The sequence below is a fragment of the Equus przewalskii genome, chromosome 1, assembly GCF_037783145.1.
Source record: "Equus przewalskii isolate Varuska chromosome 1, EquPr2, whole genome shotgun sequence".
Lineage (NCBI taxonomy): Eukaryota > Metazoa > Chordata > Mammalia > Perissodactyla > Equidae > Equus > Equus przewalskii.
The window spans coordinates 74,450,975-74,470,677 of record NC_091831.1 but is presented as its reverse complement, the minus strand read 5'-3'; the positions used below and the strand labels follow the sequence as shown (position 1 = coordinate 74,470,677).

At 34.9% G+C, this 19,703-nt stretch overlaps 1 protein-coding gene across 1 annotated transcript in view; it reads left to right on the top strand.

Annotated features, from left to right (window-relative positions):
• The window catches only part of RYR2 (ryanodine receptor 2), a 689,571-nt gene that overhangs the window by 485,282 nt on the left and 184,586 nt on the right, over window positions 1–19,703 (top strand). Inside the window, exons 38-45 of the mRNA XM_070568189.1 lie at window positions 45–245; window positions 5,529–5,634; window positions 7,163–7,306; window positions 9,567–9,840; window positions 14,392–14,506; window positions 15,859–15,991; window positions 16,197–16,300; window positions 19,049–19,184. Coding sequence (XP_070424290.1) covers window positions 45–245; window positions 5,529–5,634; window positions 7,163–7,306; window positions 9,567–9,840; window positions 14,392–14,506; window positions 15,859–15,991; window positions 16,197–16,300; window positions 19,049–19,184 — 1,213 coding nt within the window. The remainder of the gene's footprint in view (window positions 1–44; window positions 246–5,528; window positions 5,635–7,162; window positions 7,307–9,566; window positions 9,841–14,391; window positions 14,507–15,858; window positions 15,992–16,196; window positions 16,301–19,048; window positions 19,185–19,703) is intronic.

The window sequence follows — 19,703 nt, the reverse complement described above, 5'->3', positions numbered from 1 at the left end:
AAGACTAGGAAATTAAATTTGATACCTTTTTATTGTCTTATTAGATGTGCCTGCTGCTTCAGTACCTTTGTGACTGCCAGGTCCGACACCGGATAGAAGCCATTGTGGCCTTTTCAGATGACTTTGTAGCTAAGCTCCAAGACAATCAACGCTTCCGATATAATGAAGTTATGCAAGCCTTAAACATGTCGGCAGCACTCACAGCCAGGAAAACAAAGGAGTTTAGATCACCACCTCAAGAACAGGTACAAGAACGAAATGAAAATTCTTCCTTTTTGCTTTGGGTGTGAGTTCATTCAAATCCATGCATTACAAGATTATATCACAAGTTACAAGTGTATTTTTTTCCTGTTCTCTTTAAACTAGCCAAGTTGATTTAGTCAGAATGCTTAGTTTCACCAAAAGAATCTGTTTGCTTAGTTTGAACAAACAAGAGACTTATTAAAAGGTATCAGGTGTATCATAGACTCTTTGCGGAGACCAGTGTGCCGGATTCTGAGGTCTGCAAATAGGAACAACATCCAACCACTGGTGGGTGTTCTTTAGCTGACACGGCACCACCCCAGCTAATGGGAACCCTTGACTCCTAGGACTCAATGCTAGACACTGTCTATTTGGTCCCTCCCTAGAAGAACCAAATGTCACTGCCACCAGTCTTGCTGGAAGATTGATCACCTGTTTTTGATTTTTCCTCTTTGTTGCTCACCTCAAAACTCAGGTCTCTTTAGGGTGGAGCAGAACCAAAGGCACATGCCTGAACCAAAGAATGAGCTTGTCTTGGGATGTGAGTTTTCTGGAATCTACTTCAGGATGGGACTCATGATGTGGGAAATTACCAAGATGTAGCTATGGTTGTCAAAAGGTATAGCTGACAGATCTCATCTTCAATATCTTATCCTTTCCCTCTGTATCCAAGATACCTCTGAGTGAAAGTGTTTAGGAACTAATTTCAGAATTTATTTTTTATCATCAGATTTTAATTTCTTTGAGAGAAAGGACAGGGATTTATGTATATTGCCGTAAACAGCATTTATTGAGCAGAGAACAAGTCCAAGCTCTCCTAGATTAACTCCATTTGTTAAACTACTATTGGGAGACTTCTGCTTCTGGAAAGATGGAGTACATGTGCCTTTCCCTATTCTTCCTTCTAAGTACAACTATAACCCTGGACAGTACATAAAAGACAACATAAGAAGACTGAAAGATAGAGAGAAGAAAGGAGACTGGCCACAGAACTTGGGACCTCAGGAACGATGTAGTGGTGAGTTCCCTGGGTTTTCTTTTTGCCTCATCTATCCCAGACTTGGAGCTAAAGAAGCCGGCAACCCAGAAACACCAATGGGCATAGACAAGAAAAGCCCCAACAAAAGCCTTCTATATCTAGCCAAAGGACCAGGAAAACTGTCTGTCTCTCTAGCAAGACAGAAAACTTTTAGGTAATAACTGCCCTACTCCAGCCAAACACCACAGTCAAAACTGTGCCCCAACCCAACCAGTGAATGCTGAGTGGGGAGCCTAGTCTTCCACTCTCACCAGGTTATACTGAAGTGCCTCAGCTGGGACTGAGGGAGTTGGGACTTTATCCCCACTGAAGAGAAGCAAGGCCTACTCCTTCCAAAGTGTCAGTAGAGGCCAAAGAAGGGGAAGTACCAAAGCGCTCTTACCCTTTCCATCCAGGGTTGTTCAGTCCAGCTCGAGTAGGGAGCTGGATCTTCCAGCCCTGTCCAGCAGGAACAAGGTTCCTTCCTCCTCCAAGTGTCCATGGAGGCCAGGTAGGGAAGTGGACTTCTACTCCCACCTGGCAGTAACGAAGTACCCCAAGCCTTTCTCCTGCTAGATAGTGTCAGAAGAAGTCAGAAGTTTAAATAAGATCCTAAGTCTCATAACATAATACCCAAAATGTCCAGGTTTCAATTAAAAATCACTGGTCATACCAAGAATCATGAAAAACTTGAATGAAAAAAGACAATCAATAGATACCAACTCTGAGATGACAAAGATGTTAAATTATCTGACAGAGCCTTTAAAGCAGCCATCATAAAACTGCTTCAAAATGGAAAAAAAAAGAAAAAGGAAGTCTCAGAAAGAAATAGAAGATATAAAGAAGAACCAAATGGAAATTTTAGAACTGAAAAATACAGTAATCGAAGTTGAAAAACCCTCAATGGATGGACTTAACAGCAGAATTCAGGGGACAGAGAAAAGAACCATTGAACTGAAGAGAGAATAATAGAAATTACCCAGCATGAAAAACAGAGAGAAAATAGACTAGGAGAAAAAAAGAGCCTCAGAGACCAGTGCAAATACAAAAAAAGATCTAACATTTGTGACATCATACTTCCAGATGGATAAAAGAAAGAGGGTGAACTGAAAAAATACTTGAAAAAATAATGGTTGAAAACTTTTCAAATTTGGCAAAAGATATAAAGAAAGAAATTCAGGAAGCTGAGTAATAACCCAAAGAGGATACCCAAAGAAATCTGAATCAAGTCATTATCATATTCAAACTTCTGAAAACTAAAGGCAAAGAAAAAAGTCTCGAAAGCAGTGAGAAAGAAATGACACCTGTAGGAGAAAAACAAGTTGAGTGACAGTGGATTTTGCATAAGAAAACATGGAGGCCATGAGGAACTGGCACACATTTTTCAAGTGCTCAAAGAAAAGAACTGTCAACCGAGAATTCTATATGCAGTGAAAGTATCCTTCAGGAATGACGGAGAAATCAAGATGTTCTCAGATGAAGGAAAACTATGAGAATTTGACTGCAGCAGACCTACCCTGAAAGAATGCCTAAAGGAAGTTCTTTAAACAGAAAGAAAATGACAAAAGAAGAAAATTCGGAAATTAAGGAAGGAAGAAAGAATGACAAAATGTTAAAATATGGGTAAATACAATGCATTTTCCTTCTCCTCTTGAGAGTTCTAAATTATGTCCGATGGTCAAAGCAAACATGATAAAACCATCTGATGTGTTTTCAATGTAAGTATAGGAAATATTTAAGGCAATGTATATTAAAGGGAAGAGAATAAGGGACATAAAAGGAAACAAAGTTTTGACACTTCACTCAAACTGATAAAATGCTGATACCAGTAGATTGTGATAAATTATGTATATATAATGTAATATCCAGAGCAAATACTATAAAAGCTATCCAAAAAGATACACTAAAAAATACCGTGAGTAATTCAAAATGGGATCTTAAAAATAGTTCAGGGAACCCACAAGAAGTTGGAAAAAATAAGTCAGAAAGAACAAACAGAAAACAAGGAAAATGACAGATGTCATAACAATATCAATAAATTAATGAATATAAATAATTTAAATATACCAATTATAAGACAGATTGGCAGAGTGGATTTTAAAAACTTGGCCTAATTATATGCTATCTATGAGAAACTCTCTTCAAATATAATGATGTAGATTGGTTGAAAGTAAAAGGATGAAAAAATATACATCACAAAAAGTTAATTAAAAGAAATTGAGTAACATATCAGAGAAAGGAAAATTACCAGAGACAAGAACATTAATGATACACATCACAAAAAGTTAATTAAATGAAATTGAGTAACTATATTAGAGCAAAGAAAATTACCAGAGACAGGAACATTACATTATGATAAAAGATCAGTCCGTCAAGAAGACAAATGTGTATGCAGTAAACAAAAGAGCTACAAAATATGTGAAGTCAACATAGACAGAACTGAAAGGAGAAATAGACAAACAATTATAGTCGGAGACTTCAACACACCTCTCTCAATAATTGATAGAAAAGCTAGACAGAAAATCAGCAAAAATATCGGAGAATGCAGCACTATCACCAACTAACAGGATGTTTGGATGTTTGTAGGACACTCCGCCCAAAAAAAGAATACACATTTTTTAAAAATACCCATGGGACACTTGCAAAGATGGACTATATTCTGGGCCATAAAACAGCCTTAACAAATTTAAAAGAATTGAATTTTTTTCATACAGAATGTTTTTTCTGACCATAATGGAGTCAAATTAGAAATAAATAACAGAAAGATAACAGGAAAATCTCCAAGCACTAGTAAACTAAATAACACACTTCTAAATAATCCATGAGAAGGAAGTCTCAAGGGAAATTTAGAAATACAGGGAAGTGAAAGAAAATAAAAATATCACATATCAAAATTTGTGGAAACAACTAACACAGTGCTGGGAGGGAAATTTATGACACTGAATACTTACATTTAAAAAGAGAAATGCACACAAATCAATAATCTAAGCTGCCAAGCTGCCATCACAAGAATTTGGAAAAAGAGCAAAATAAACCTAAAGCAAGCAGAAGGACGTTAATAATAAAAGAGCCGAGACAATGAAACTGAAAACAGAACAACAATTGAAAAATCTCAATGAATCCCAAAACTTGTTATTTAAAAATATTAATAAAATTGACAAACCTCTAAAAAGAATGACAAAGGAAAACAGAGAGAAGACACAAATTACCAATATCAGGAATGAAATGAGATATCACTACAGACCCTGCAGATGTCAAAAGGATCATATGGGAATACATACATGCCTGCTGTATGATTCCATTTATATGACATTCTTGAAATGACAGTAATAGAGAAATGCAGAACAGATTAGTGGTTGACAGGAATTAGGGATGAGGAGCAGGTAGGAGGGAAGTGGGTATGGTTATAAAAGGGTAGCAGGAAGGATTCTTGAGGTGATGGAATTGTTTTCTATTATGACTATATCAGTGTGAATATCCTGGTTGTGATACTGTACTGTTGTTTTGTGAGATGTTACCAGTGGGGGAAAGTGGGTAAAGCGTACATAGGATCTCTGTATTATTTCTTACAATAGTGTATGAATATACAGTTATCTCAAAATAATAGTTTAACAAGAAACTCACATAAAAAACTCTAAAAAGAAAACTTACAATTGTTTCCTAAAGGAAAGTTATAGAACAGCAACAGACCTTTCTTTTCATCATTCATTAAATTGAATGCTATTGTGTCTAAAACTAAAACAAATGGAAGAAAGTTTCTTGCAGTTCATTTAGTTGGATCATTAATGTTAGCAAAAGCATAGTTATCAATTATATTACTTTTCAATTATATTTAGATTTTCCTCCTTCTTTGCTGCTGTGTCCTTCTCAAAAAGAATTCTACAAAATATTCAATGAAGTGTAGAAATTAGATAGAAAAAAATGGTAATCCAGGAGAAGCATAAAAAAATATTTTTTAAAAATAGCGTTTAGATCTTAGTTGATTTAAGAACTCTAAGTATACAAGGGTCTAATATATTGTGGAATTGAGAAAGAGGAAGCAAATTAGATGAGTATTTTTCAGCATTCTCAGCTTTGAATTGTTTGATTTATTTTGTGGTATTTGTTGGACTGAGTGATAGATAATGATTTTTCGTCTGTTGGGCAACTCGAAAACAGATTTTGAACATCTTTGGTTTTTATGTTCTCCTTTGCTGTGTGTGTCATTCCCAAATTCACTGTTCTATTATTCATATTCTTCCTCTTTCTTGATTTTCTGTACTTTTAGATCAATATGCTTCTCAATTTTAAGGATGACAAAAGTGAATGTCCATGTCCTGAAGAAATCCGAGACCAACTCTTGGATTTTCATGAAGATTTGATGACACACTGTGGTAAGGTCCTCTTGACTTCCAATGCTTATTAAATGTGTATTTTTCATATACATATACTGGTACAAAAGTAAGTATGTGTGTAAATAGATTCACAAATATACAAGATGCCTATGAAGAGTTCATAGAAGAATATTCATTATGGCGAATTGTTTAACTGACCCCATGTGGGAAGTCATGAGGGGTAGAGAGATCAGAAAGGCAGTAAGACTGAGCAGAAGACGACGGAAATTTTTTCTCTTTTTTCCCTCTTTCCCTCACTGGCAGGGAATGGAAGGGGAATGGGACTATGTAACCAGGTGCTTTTGGCAGAGCAGTGAGTGTTAAGTTGATTTATTCTAAAGAAATTTGATCCTAAACAGTTGTATTTAAACTGGTTGAGGGACCACTTTTTAGGACTGGCCTAAGAAATCCAGCATACATCTTTGAAACTAACGTCTAAGGAAATCTTGCATTAAGTTATATGTCAGTAGCCAAGATCTATTAAGGGAATTCTCTCCTTCTTTCATTCTTGGAACTTTTAAAATGGAATTGATTGGATGTATGGTTCTTTCTCTCTTTATGCAGTGATGTGGATAAGATATGTGTTCCAGTGAAGGAAAATGAATTAGTCATTTCTTAAGTGATACATAAGCACCAGGTGTATTATTTTTATTTTATTTTAATGAAAAGAATAAAAGAATTTCCTTGCATACGAATTCAGCTTATAATGAAGAACTACTAAATGACTGCCAGAAAGTTATACTATGAAAGTTACACTATGAATAAAGGGATGTGTAAAATGGTAGCATTGTTGCTTCAGTTGGGAAGCATTCCTTGGTATAGGATACCTAATTATGCCTGTTCTCTTTGTCTCTCAATTTATTAAAATACCACTGACATTTTTGGAGGCAAGTGAGAAGGATAAAAGCCCAGGGAAGTTTTTAGACAGGGCAGAACTAGGTCTAGGAAGACAGTGCCCAAAGTCTGAGATGCGTATGGGTCAGCCCAAGTAGCAGAATTGATGTTGACTCCAAAAAGAGTCTTTCTGCTCTCTGCTCAGTTTTATGTTTACTGCTGGCTGCTGACAGCTCTGAGCCCAAAGGAACAGAGGAAAAAGAGAAAGGAGGAAAAAGGGCCAACGAGCGAATCTCATCTCTCAGTGCTAGTGGGCAGGAGTGCTTAAGTCAGTGTTGTCAAATGTTTGAGACATGGCAGCATTACTTTAAGCTATGGATGGAAAAAGTTGCAAAGCCTGATAATGATTTCTCCTAAATGTATTATTTTTTTCTTCTTCTTCTTCCCAAAGCCCCCTAGTACATGGTTGTATATTCTAGTTGTGGGTCCTTCTGGTTGTGCTATGCGGGATGCCGCCTCAGCATGGCTTGATGAGCGGCGCCATGTACACGCCCAGGATCTGAACTGGCGATACCCTGGGCCGCCGAAGCGGAGCGCTGCAACTTGACTGCTCGGCCACGGGGCTGGCCCCCTAAATATATTGTTTTTAATAGATTTTTTCTTTTCTTCTTTCTCTTTGCTTTTTTCCTACTAGGAATTGAGCTGGATGAAGATGGGTCTCTGGATGGAAACAGTGATTTAACAATTAGAGGACGTCTGCTGTCCCTGGTAGAAAAGGTGACATACCTGAAGAAGAAACAAGCTGAAAAACCAGTTGAGAGTGACTCCAAGAAGTCCTGTAAGTGGTGTGAAAGGGTGCTGGCAAAATGACTCAAGTGCTGACATTTATTCATCCTTTGTACCAATATCATACTCGATGAGCCAGGGAGAGAACTGAGTTTGCAACTTCTAAGAGTCAGATTCTTAAGTAAATGCCTGCAGCCATCAGAAGTAGACAGCATGTCAAACTATATTTGTAGGAAGAGACTGAGAGAGCAGCATTGTAACGGTGGGTGGGTTCCCTAAAGAACTAAAAATTTAGGTATTTGATCAGAGACTATCAAGAGAAAGTATAAATGAGTAATTTAGCCTTCCTATCTAAATATTATGCTATTGATTTTCAAATATTCTTGCATCAAGTTAAAACTTTTCTTAAAGTTTAAATACATAGTCCGTAACTATATTTTGGTTCTGAAATATTTTCTTAAGTGTTATGCATTTCCAGTTTGTCCATACCCTATTTAACTAGATGGTAATCGCTAATACTCTGTGAAACCAAATACAGTCATGCACCACATAATGGCATTTCACTCAACGATGGACTGCATATGCATTGGTGGTCCTGTAAGTTTAGTACCATACAGCCTAGATGTATAGAAGGCTATACCATGTAGATTTGTCTAAGTACACTCTATGGTGTTTGTACAATGCCAAAATCGCCTAATGACACATTTCTCAGAAGGTATCCCCATTGTTAAGCGATGCATGACTATAAGCACCCTGGGGCAATGAGTCTCTCAGACACAGCACACTCATCCTTAAGGGGTTCAAGAAGTAGGTCTGTGAGATCCAGCCTGCTTACTGTCTCACTTCTAAGGCTCCATTCATTTTAAGATGCAGCACTGGTTTATTAACAGCTTTTACTGAAAGAAGAAAAATAAACACACCAGATTTTTTTCTTTCTTTGCTAACTTACAAGGGAAACCCTTAATCCATACAATTACTTCTAACTTTATTCTTCAGTATCACAGTCAAATTTGAGGCAGATCTTAAAAATCAGAATTCAAAATTTCTTATGAATTACTTTTTGTAATTATCAAGTTTATGATTTTGACCGTTTAAAAATGACAGCATAGGGGCCAGCCCTGGTGTCCTAGTGGTTAAGTTCAGCATGCTTTGCTACGGTGGCCCACGTTTGGTTGCCAGGCACGAACCTACACTGCTTTGTTAGCAGCCATGCTGTGCTGGCAGCCCACATACTGAAAAATAGAGGAAGATTGGCATGTATGCTAGCTCAGGGGGAATCTTCCTCAGCAAAAGGAAAAAAGTGACAGCATGGTTTTGAGATATGTGGAAGTGTATTGGTATTTTCTCTGCATTTTGTATTTGGTTAAAATTGGTAGTTTTTGTTTTTCCTTAAATAACGTATAGGTTAAAACAGGTTAAACAGCTTCTTTTGAAAATCAGCTGGTGTATTGATGATAGGAATTAAGTACCTCACTTTGGATGAACTGGTCACATCAACCCTACTTAGCTTTGATGATTTTAGTATTTATTGTAAGAGCTTTGGACGTTCTATTACTGTTAAGTGTACTACATTACACATTACATTGCAAGTAATCTTTTATGTATGGTATAACTTTTTCCTTTAATACAGCTTCACAATCAAATCCTTTTGAGGACATCTTAAGTGACAATTGGGGATCCAAATTTAAGTAAAAATACAATTACATGAGGTCACTATTGCAAATGACTCAAATGAGGAGACAATTTGATAGATAGCTCCTTGAAGGCCCATGACTGACCTTTATAGGGATGTATGATATCATATCTTCTGGGAGGAAAATATTGGAGCAAAGAAAATAAAAGTAAAAGTAACAGGACAACATGTATTGATTGCCCTGTGGATTGCCAACAGTAGTTTTGCAAAGTGGTTGCAATTTTGAAACAGCTTAAATTCTTTAATTATAAGAATGTTTTTTAAAGGAAAGTTTGTATGTTTTTATCCTTGCATGTCTATAATTCATCTTTATTGACATATATATAATGTTATGTATGTTATATTTAAATTTCATTTCTTATTAAACATTCATTATCATTAAACTTCATTTGTCATTGAACATTCATTTAATATATATTATATTTAAACTTCATTTAAACATTTTATGATTTTATATATATTATATATAATATAAATATTAAGAATATTCCTAGTCTTTTTCAGTTTTTGTATAAATATAGATACCAGTTTGGGGCTACGAGATATGCAGTTGAAATGCCCAATTTAATTTGTCTTCTCTTCTCTTCCTTTTTTAAAAATATCCATAATGACTTTGCAGCCACTCTTCAGCAGTTGATTTCTGAGACCATGGTCCGATGGGCTCAAGAGTCTGTCATTGAAGACCCTGAGTTGGTGAGGGCCATGTTTGTGTTGCTCCATCGACAATATGATGGCATTGGAGGTCTGGTTCGGGCTCTGCCAAAGACCTATACTATAAATGGTGTTTCTGTGGAGGATACCATCAACCTGCTGGCGTCTCTCGGTCAGATCCGTTCTCTGCTGAGTGTGAGAATGGGCAAAGAAGAAGAGAAGCTTATGATTCGTGGATTAGGGTAAATTATTTAACTATTACAAACTTTTATTTTATAAATTTATTTTTTCTAATTGTTTATTCCAATTAGTAGGTGCATTAACACAAATATACTGTCTAGATTATATGATCATTAAATTAAATTGCTGTTTTTCTAGAGATTATGTTTTAAAGCTAAATAGAAAGTTGCTCAATGACAAAATGTGACCAATTTTACAGCTAGATATGAAGGTGGCTGTGATAAACAGAAAATATCTTAGTGTTTGTTTTTTTTTAATTAGTTTCTCAGTAATGTATAATCATATATAAAAATATGAGTTAATAAAAACACGTTAAAATCCATGGGGGCACAAACACTCACCAGCAGGAAATAATAAGGAAGTCTGTCTATGCTGGGCCTTGAAAAAAGAACAGGGGAAAAAAAGCAACTCTTCTGAGAGTTCAGCATCATATGTTGTGCTTCATGTGGATTTGGGGGTTTATGTTTATACCTCATGCATAGTCTCAGGATCCCCAACCTGAGAAATTAACATAAAAATTGGCCTGGAGGTATGCTTTTTCAACTTAAGTCACTGAAATCTCGCAGGAAAAACCCAAATACTATCAAAGATTAGCCTACAATCAAAAAGTGCAAAGCATATAAGGAAACAATCCACCATACATAGCATCTGCAGATACAATAAATAGTGGAAGTTAGAACACCTCCTCCAAGAACTTTAGATAATATGAGAAAGAGAACATAAAATTACTGTATTTAAAATGGTTAAAAATATAAGGGGATAAGTAAAATCTCCCAAAATAAGACATGTAAAAAGTCTGATGATTTGAAAAATATCCAAATAGAACTTCTATAAATGAAAAAATATAATAATTGACATTAAAAACAGTGAGTTAATGAAATTACAGATAAGATATAGCTGAAGAGAAAGTAAATTGGATCATAGATCTGAGGAGGTCACTCAGTAATGCAGTTCTGAGAGATAAAGATAATGAAATATAAAAGAGAAGTTCAGAGACCTAGGTGATAGTATAAGAAGGTCCAACATATGCTGAATAGAATTTCTAGAAAAGACACAATACAGTCATGTGCCGCATAGTGATGTTTTGGTCAACGACAGACCGCATATATGATGGTAGTCTCGTAAAATTAGTACCATATAGCCTAGGTGTATAGTAAAGCTGTACTATCTAGGTTTGTGTAAGTACTGTAGAGGAGGAGGGAATTTCATCTTCCCTTCTAGGTTTTTCTGGTTGGTCTAAGAATTAAATTGTCATGAGACATTAACAGGAGAAAAAGAAACAAAAGTTTAATAACATGGAAGAAACAGAGGAAAAAGGAGTAACTTGCCAAAATAACTGAAGCCCTCACCTTAAATACCATCCTCAGCTAAAGACAAAAGAAGATGCTGGGAAAGGGGAGAGTCAGGGTTCAAAGGGAAGGAAGGCAATTCACAGGCAGGTGAAAAGGAGCAAACATTTGGAAAACAAATATTTGGCCACAGAAACAGAAGAACAGGGGAGGACAACAAACATGTTTTTCTCAGTTTCTCCCTGTCTATCATCTAGTTCATGTTACGCTAAGGTGAGAGGTCACTTCCTGAGACAGGTTTTTTTATCTGAGTTCTTTTAGGCAGTTAAGAGGGAGGTAACAAGAAAAACTTTCTGAGTCTTTTGTTTCTTAAAAATAATTAGCCTAAAATAACCTTCACGTTAAAGACACATTTTGGGGTGGCAAATTTTGTTCCCCTTCAGTACACTCTGTGATGTCTGCGCAATGATGAAATCTCTTAATGACACATTCCTCAGAATGTATCCCCATTGTTAAGAGACGCATGACTGTAGATGAACTACAGAAAGGGGATATTTGAAGAGCTGTTGGCTTGAGTTTTCGGAATTGATGAATAACATTAATTCACAGATTCATAAAGCACAAATAGTTGCACATCCACAGCTGGATATCCTGTGGTGAAACCGCATGAAAAAAAAATACAGACTATTTTAAAAGCAAGTGAAGAGAAAAGCCAGAATACTTGCAAAGCAATAATATTTAGAATTCTCAGTAGCAAAACTAGAGATCATAACTCAGTGGAATACTACACTGAAAGTTCTGACAGGAAATAACCATCAAAATAACCAATTAGAATGTGTTACCCAACTGAGAATTCGACACAATGAGCTCATGCTTCATGTGGATTTGGAGATTAGAGTTTATATTGAGTATTCAAAAGTGAGGGCAAAACAAACATATTTTGGAATATTTACTTATAGGCCCTCACTGAAAGACCCTCTAAAGGTATGCGTTAGAGAAAAGAAAACGGAATTCAGAGAAAAAGAACTGGAAGCAATACATTTTAGTAAGTATATTACTGATGCATATATGCATAAATCTAAGCAATCATTAATAAGTTTGCATAATTTGAGGATATGAGAATAAGGAAATTAATGCATCAGAGAAAAATTAAAACTTACATTAAGCTAGATAATGTTTGCAAGAAAAATACCTAAACATAAAAATATAGAAATCTGGAATATAGAATGTTGAAATGTGATGTAGAAGAAATATTTAGCCAAAAAAAGATAGAAAAAGCTAATCTAGTTATATAAATATCAGCTAAAAGAGGAAGTAATGAAGATAACTGCTAACATGGATAAAATAGAATGCAAAGAAACAATAAACAGGATTAAAGAAACCTGGAGTTGGTTCTTTGAAAAAAACTAATCAAATAAAATAACCAGTGTTTTCTTTGAATGACCTAAAAAATAATCCTGAGGGAAAAAAACAAAGAATGGATATCATTTATATACATTTTAAGTTCAGAACACAGCACTATATATTGGCTGTGGGCCTATTTGAAATCATAAAAATAAACTGGAAGGTTATATTCCAAAATTGTTATCATGGGTGCACACCAAAAATAAGTATACTAATGGGAGAAAGAGGGAGAACAAAAAAATCCTAAACAACAAAAGCAAATTTTATGGTCTTTATAATTGTCTGAGCATTAATGAGTCCTTTTTGGAATACTAATACTTAAATTTAACCTGGAGAGGCCTCTCATAAGAAGTGATCTTCATTAACCAAATGAAAAAGGAAGCCTTCCAGGAAATGGAGGGCACTGTCTTTCTCAAATGAACATGTAACAGTATTATTTGCTGTTAACATAAATCACTCAGTAGTGATAAAACTCAAAATGACTACTAAACAAAATAAAAGGTTACTTTTTTGTGGTCCTAGAAATATTCCACAAAAGGACACATTTAATAAGTGACAACTCACCTACTGGGTAGTAGAATTAGAAATCCATTTAATGTACCTAAAACTAAAGGCAAACAAGATTTTTCAATTAAATACTTTCCAAAGTTAGGCCATGCAAAAGGATTTGAATTAACGAGAGAGAATTCCTGTAATTGCAACTGTGGTTTGAGAGTTGACGTTTCTCTTGACAAACAGGCTGCTGTCTAATGTGAAGGAAAAGGATGTCTTTCTTTACTGGAGTTGTTCTTGTGTGAAATAGATCAGACCTCTATCAGTCCTGGGCCCCAAAGTCATTTTTCTGAGTTGTGCTATCTGCAAGCTCTCTTTATTAAAACAAAACTAAATTAAAAGTGAAAAACTAAAACAAGGAAAAGAATCATACAAGAATCACATTATTCCTCTTTCTTGAGATAGCCAGAAAACTAAAAGTTAGCATATGACTAAATGATCAGGTGAATGACTCAAGGAAATTAGATTCAAAGGGAAAGTCTGTTTTCATGGAGGCTATATTTTCTTGCTATAGCTCTGACAGGAAAGTGTTTTGTAGAAAAGACTTGCAATTGATCTGACTTATGTTAAAGTAAAAATCAAGAGAACTCTTTATTTACAATGACTACTAAATATTAAGATCCTTTCATACATATTGTAATAGTGTGTAATGCAATATCAACAATCTGAAACATTTTAGGTATCACCTGTTGCTGTTTCTTTAAATTGAGTGTCCATTTTAATGAGTTGGACCACTTGTACCTGCACTTCACATGTATTCAGTTTCTCTTGGAGAATATGTATCCTTTAAAGCATTTCACCAAAATGATAATGTAAATGTAACAGGAAACAGCACTGCTGTAATTACACATATAAATATTGAATATAGTACTAAAAATAGCATACATATGAAAGGCAGAGATACTTATATGTCAAGAATTTATATAGGAATTCTCATATTAACATAGTACAACACTAATTCATATTTCTTTCTAATAGAAGGCTGAACACATTTGGATATCCATAAATTTAGGAATGATAAGTGTCCAAAACTATATTTCATGTAAACTGTTTACATATTTAGTACACATCTTGTAATTGAAAATGACGGACAACTTGTATACTATTTTTGGTAGGCTATTAGTATTTTGGGGGGAAAACTCAATTAATTGTGCTCGTTAACTTTTGTAGCTTATCTATGATTGCCCTTACTTTTTCATGCATGCCAGTAATTATTTCCAAAAGATTTATCGTGATCTCAGATCAGTTTTTATTTAACTTTTGCTCTGACCTCTGTGCTTCCTCCCACGTCTGTGTCGTCCTTTCTAGGGATATCATGAATAATAAAGTGTTCTACCAGCACCCTAATCTCATGAGGGCACTCGGGATGCATGAGACCGTGATGGAGGTCATGGTGAATGTCCTTGGAGGCGGGGAGTCCAAGGTAAAAGAAAATTGATTCTTGGGATGCCATCTATTACAACCTCCTGGAGTAGATGCATTGCATATCCTTAATGAGAATTTCTTAAATCCTCTTAGGATGACTGTTTTTTAAAGAACACTTTTGAAAAAAACAAACGAAACCTTGCAGACTGAGCGTTGAATATGCTACTAGTTTTCTTTTTTGGATATTGATAACAATTTCTATCTTATGCTGTATAATTTGCTGTCTCCTATATTACTCTCTTTTAGGGGATATTTGGAAACTTTAAAAATTAATATTATACTAATTTTAAAAACTTTGAATTAATCAGCTTCCATCACTTTAGAAGTCCATAACACAACCACACTCTTCAGACCCTTGATTCAGATGACAGTTGGTTCCACTAAATTCCTGATCCAGAACAACACATGAGGATGATGCTCTGGAGTGTACTGTATTTATTTAAGACTCTAAAGTGAATTCTTAAGTGACTAAAATTTAAAATAAAATTCTTTAAAACCAAATGTCTAGAGTAATATAACAAATAACTTCATATAAATCAGTATAATATTATGACCTCTGATGGGCAAAATATGTTTCAATGTTTTTTAAAATTTTAAGGTGTATTTTTCAAAATATGGAAATGAGTCCATCTTTCTCATGTTCAGTGTACCAGTTAGACAGATATTTATAAAGTATTCTGTTAAAGAAGGACTCCGGGATCATCTTGGGTATACTAGAACTAAATTTGGCTCTCAAGGGAGATGTGTTTGATGGGGCCTAGCAGGCAGGCCTTCTGGTCAGGATGCTCATCAGAGCAGACAAGTCATGTGCAAGGTGGGGATGCTGTGAGTTCCTGAAATCTTAATAATAATAATTATAACAACAACACTGATGATAAGAACACCCTGTCATACGATTCCAAGTATTAAACTGGGTACTTTTCACAAACTGTCTCATTGAACTCCCTTTCCTTTACCTAAACTATTATTATCCATCTTATTCCAATTTTATAGAACAGAATCTGAAACTGAATAATTTCCCAAGGAAGCACTGCTGTTAGTGGGGTCAGGAATCATAACTGAGTCCACCTGATTCCTAAACCAGACTCATGCCACCTTTAGGTTTAGGGCTGTAGGTTAATTCCAGGTCAACCCAGTGATGGTAATGGGTTCTCTAAATTAGTGCCAGCTTGATTTTCACTGGCTCAAGGACTAGGTGAGTCAAAGTCTGCATGTTTGAAGGTCTTTAGTATCTGAGGCTCAGCAGACATGGGCACAAGTGCGTTGACAATGTGATTGAGACCTCAACTTCTAAATTTAATATTGTAAAGATCATTTGCTTTCACAGCTAACTAAATGCTCTTTTTGTAGGAAATCACTTTTCCCAAGATGGTGGCCAACTGTTGCCGTTTTCTCTGTTACTTCTGTCGTATAAGTAGGCAGAATCAAAAAGCTATGTTTGATCATCTCAGTTATTTATTGGAAAACAGCAGCGTTGGTCTCGGTAAGTAAATGTCTGGCTTTAATTTCATCTTTAAGATAGAATATACATAGTACATTTAAAAATTAAACTTCAAAGTAAATTAACTTAGATTAGTGCAGTATGTATTGCACTTAGAAATTAACTTTTAAGTGAAAGTTGGTTTTTATATGGAATTCATAGTTGCAGCACAATTCAAATTTTGTTTCATCTTCATTTGAATGAACAGCCTCACCAGCTATGAGAGGTTCCACACCATTGGATGTGGCGGCAGCCTCGGTGATGGATAATAATGAACTAGCCTTAGCTTTGCGTGAGCCAGATCTGGAAAAGGTAAGTAACATTCCTGCCTCATGTTTTTGGGTGAGTTATGTTTGTTCATAGCTGTTTCTCAAGATTATTTAAATATAACTATAATATAGTTATATCACTATAATTAAAATATATATTCTGTACTATAAATGTTACATATATTATATATAATATTATCATTATAAAGAACAACAAATTTGAGATAAGGTGTTTCCTCTGACCACATGCATTTTTCTCTGAAAAGGGCATCAGCTTACTCTATCTGTATTCTTGCATGTTCTTGTCCTTTCTGTTTTCCCTTTTCCTTTAATCACAGTTTCTTAAAAGATTTTAACATCTCCTGCACAGATTTTATATCACACAGAAGTTTATATCTTACAGTGCAAGGCATCAGTGGTACACTAGGTCCGTGCACCCTTAAGCATATTAAGTGACACATATGTTTGCCAGGATATAGATAAATTTCCCCCATATTTTAATTGCAAATACATTCTAAGTATTCTTTCTGATCCTTCCTTTGCTCCCCTACTTAGCAGCCAAAGTGAGCCTTTTAAAAGCATCATATTGATCCTCTGCCCAGAACTCTCCAAAGACTTCCTGTGTCACTTCAAGCAAAAACTAAAGGCATTGCAATGGCTCTTACTGCATCTGACTTCACTTATTAGTTTTGCTTCACTTCCTACAACTCTTCTGATCTCTTTTTTCACACCAGCCACACTGGACCCCTTGCTGTCGCTGGAACTTGCCGGGTGTGCTCCTGCCTCAGGGCCTCTGCACTTGCTGTGCTGGCCATCTGCAATATTCTTTTGCCAACGTCCTCATGGCTCTTTTTTAGTCATGAAAATACATATTTGTATATTATATATGTAAATATACACTTTGATTATATTTATATTTATATAAGTATAGTTTAAATATTTATAGTTTAAAAATATTTATATTTTAAAATAAGTATATTTTACTAAAATCTATACATATTTTAAAAAATCTATTCCATACCAGAATGTAAGACCCGTGAGTTCAGGGCATTTTTTTCTCTGCTGTTCACTGTTTTGTGTCAGTCGTAGAGAACAGCATTGGCATTGGGTGGAACCTTGACGCATAGCTGTTGAAGGCATGAAACAGTGAACTCTTGCCCACATCCGTCTGGCACGCTAGTCAAGGATCGTGAAGTTTTACATCTCTGACTAACCTCATATACATAGTTTAAAATATTTTTATCTATGATTAAAATGGTTACTATTAAAAAGGTTGGTAATGTCAGATTTTGAGGAGGATATGGAGCAGCAAGAACACTCATCTACTGTTGTTGAGATGAAAAATGGTGAAGTTAGATGGAAAGCAGTTTGGTCATTTTTTTAACAAGTTAAAATACATCTTTCCTAAACATACCCCTAGCCTTTCCACTCCTAGGTATTTTCTCAATAGAAGTAACATATATGTCCACACAAAGACATGGCCATGAATGTTGACAATGGCTTTATTCATTTAGCCAAAAACTAGAGACAACTCAAATGTCCATCAACTAATGAATGGATAAACAAAACTGGGATATTTCCTTATACAGTGGAATGCCATTATTAGACTATAAAAAGGATTGAAGCACTGACATGTGCTACAATGTTAATGAATCTCAGAATCATTAATCTGAGTGAAAGAAGCCAGGCACAGAAGACACATACTGGATGATTACATGTGCAAATGTTCTAGAATATGCAAGCTAATTTGTAGTGACAGCAGATTGTCAAGGCTAAGCGTGTAGGGAGGGATGGAGTGCAAAAGGCATGGGACCTGAGGGGTGGTGGAAATGTTCTGCATCTTGATTGTGGGTGTTTTTACAGATGTATAAATTTCTCAAAGCTCATTGAATTTATACTTTAAATAGATGATTTTATTGCACACAAATTATACCTCAATAAATTTGATATGAAATCTTTTTAGCTGTATTACTTATTTCTTTTTAATCTTGATTTAGCTTGTGATTGAGCTGGGTGTAACTTAATTTGTTTGATAAGTTGCTCCTCTAACAATCTACCACCATTGATAATGACTTGTTTAGGGATTTCTTTTAAAACTGGATCAGTTAGGAAATATTGTAGAGGACCAACATTCATATACAATAGAATATTTTAAAGGCAAAGCTATGCAAAAATTTTAATGTGTTAAATTCAACAATTCTGAAAGGTAGGTGGCGTTATCCCAAATTTTATAGACGGTGAAACCATGGCTCAAAATGATCCAGTAAGTCTTGACACAGGTCAGATTTCAACCCAAGGATATTTGACTCTAAGCTTAGTTGTCTCTACTTCTCTGTCTTCTCACACCCTCCCTTCCCTTTTAATTGAAATCATTTTGGAAGTAATTTACTTCTTTAAAATAAGGTTGTGTGTCAGATGGATCTTTCAGTATCTCTGATGGATTCAGGTTTGACATTGAGCCAAAGGTCATTAGACATTTTTGAAGTTTGTCAAGTGTTATGACTTTGGTAGATAAAAGTCTCAAATGATATGCAATTTAGGAATTTTTTTCATAGAGTTAGTTTATACGTATTTTTATTATGTTAGCATTTCCTTATGATTTATAAATATTTCTTAATTTTAAGGTTTTGCTACAGAGAGTTCATGAGGATTGTCATGAAATTAAGAAGAATTTGCAGAAATGTATTTGTTTTAAACCATCCTTTGAGGATATCATTTAGCACGGGTAATGTAAGCATCGAATGACTTCTCGCCCGAGGAGTAACGCTTTTGTTTATTGTCTTGTTTGTAGGTAGTTCGATATTTGGCTGGTTGTGGACTGCAGAGTTGCCAGATGCTGGTGTCTAAAGGTTATCCAGACATTGGGTGGAATCCAGTTGAAGGAGAGAGATATCTTGACTTTCTCAGATTTGCCGTCTTCTGTAATGGTAGGATTGAATGCTTGGGGTCTTTTTTGGTCATTATTAAAACACATAAAAATAGATGTATAAAACAACAATGTATCCCAACATTTTCATGAAGGAATTAACTATTAGTAAATAAATTTAATATTTTATATTCAGTAGTTTTTTACATAGTAGTAATTTATTTTATAATATATATTTTGATAGTGATGCTATGCTTTCATTATTAAATTAAAATTTTTAGGCACTTACAGTTTTTACAATATATAGTTTTTATAAGCTATAATATAAATCTATAATGCAAACTATAATATAGTTACAGTTTTTATAAGCTATAATAATAGCCAGGATTATGACTTTATTTCCTGTAATGAATTAACCAAAATGAAGAGTTTATGCCTCCATAATCCTTTTCTTTACTTTGAAAATTTCAAGTAAATTGAAGAAAAGAAATTTACTGTGTTTTGTATATGTAAAACTAGTAATTTGGATTCAGTTTTGGCTTTACTACTATGTTCTTTGGTTTTAGTTATTTGTCTTTGA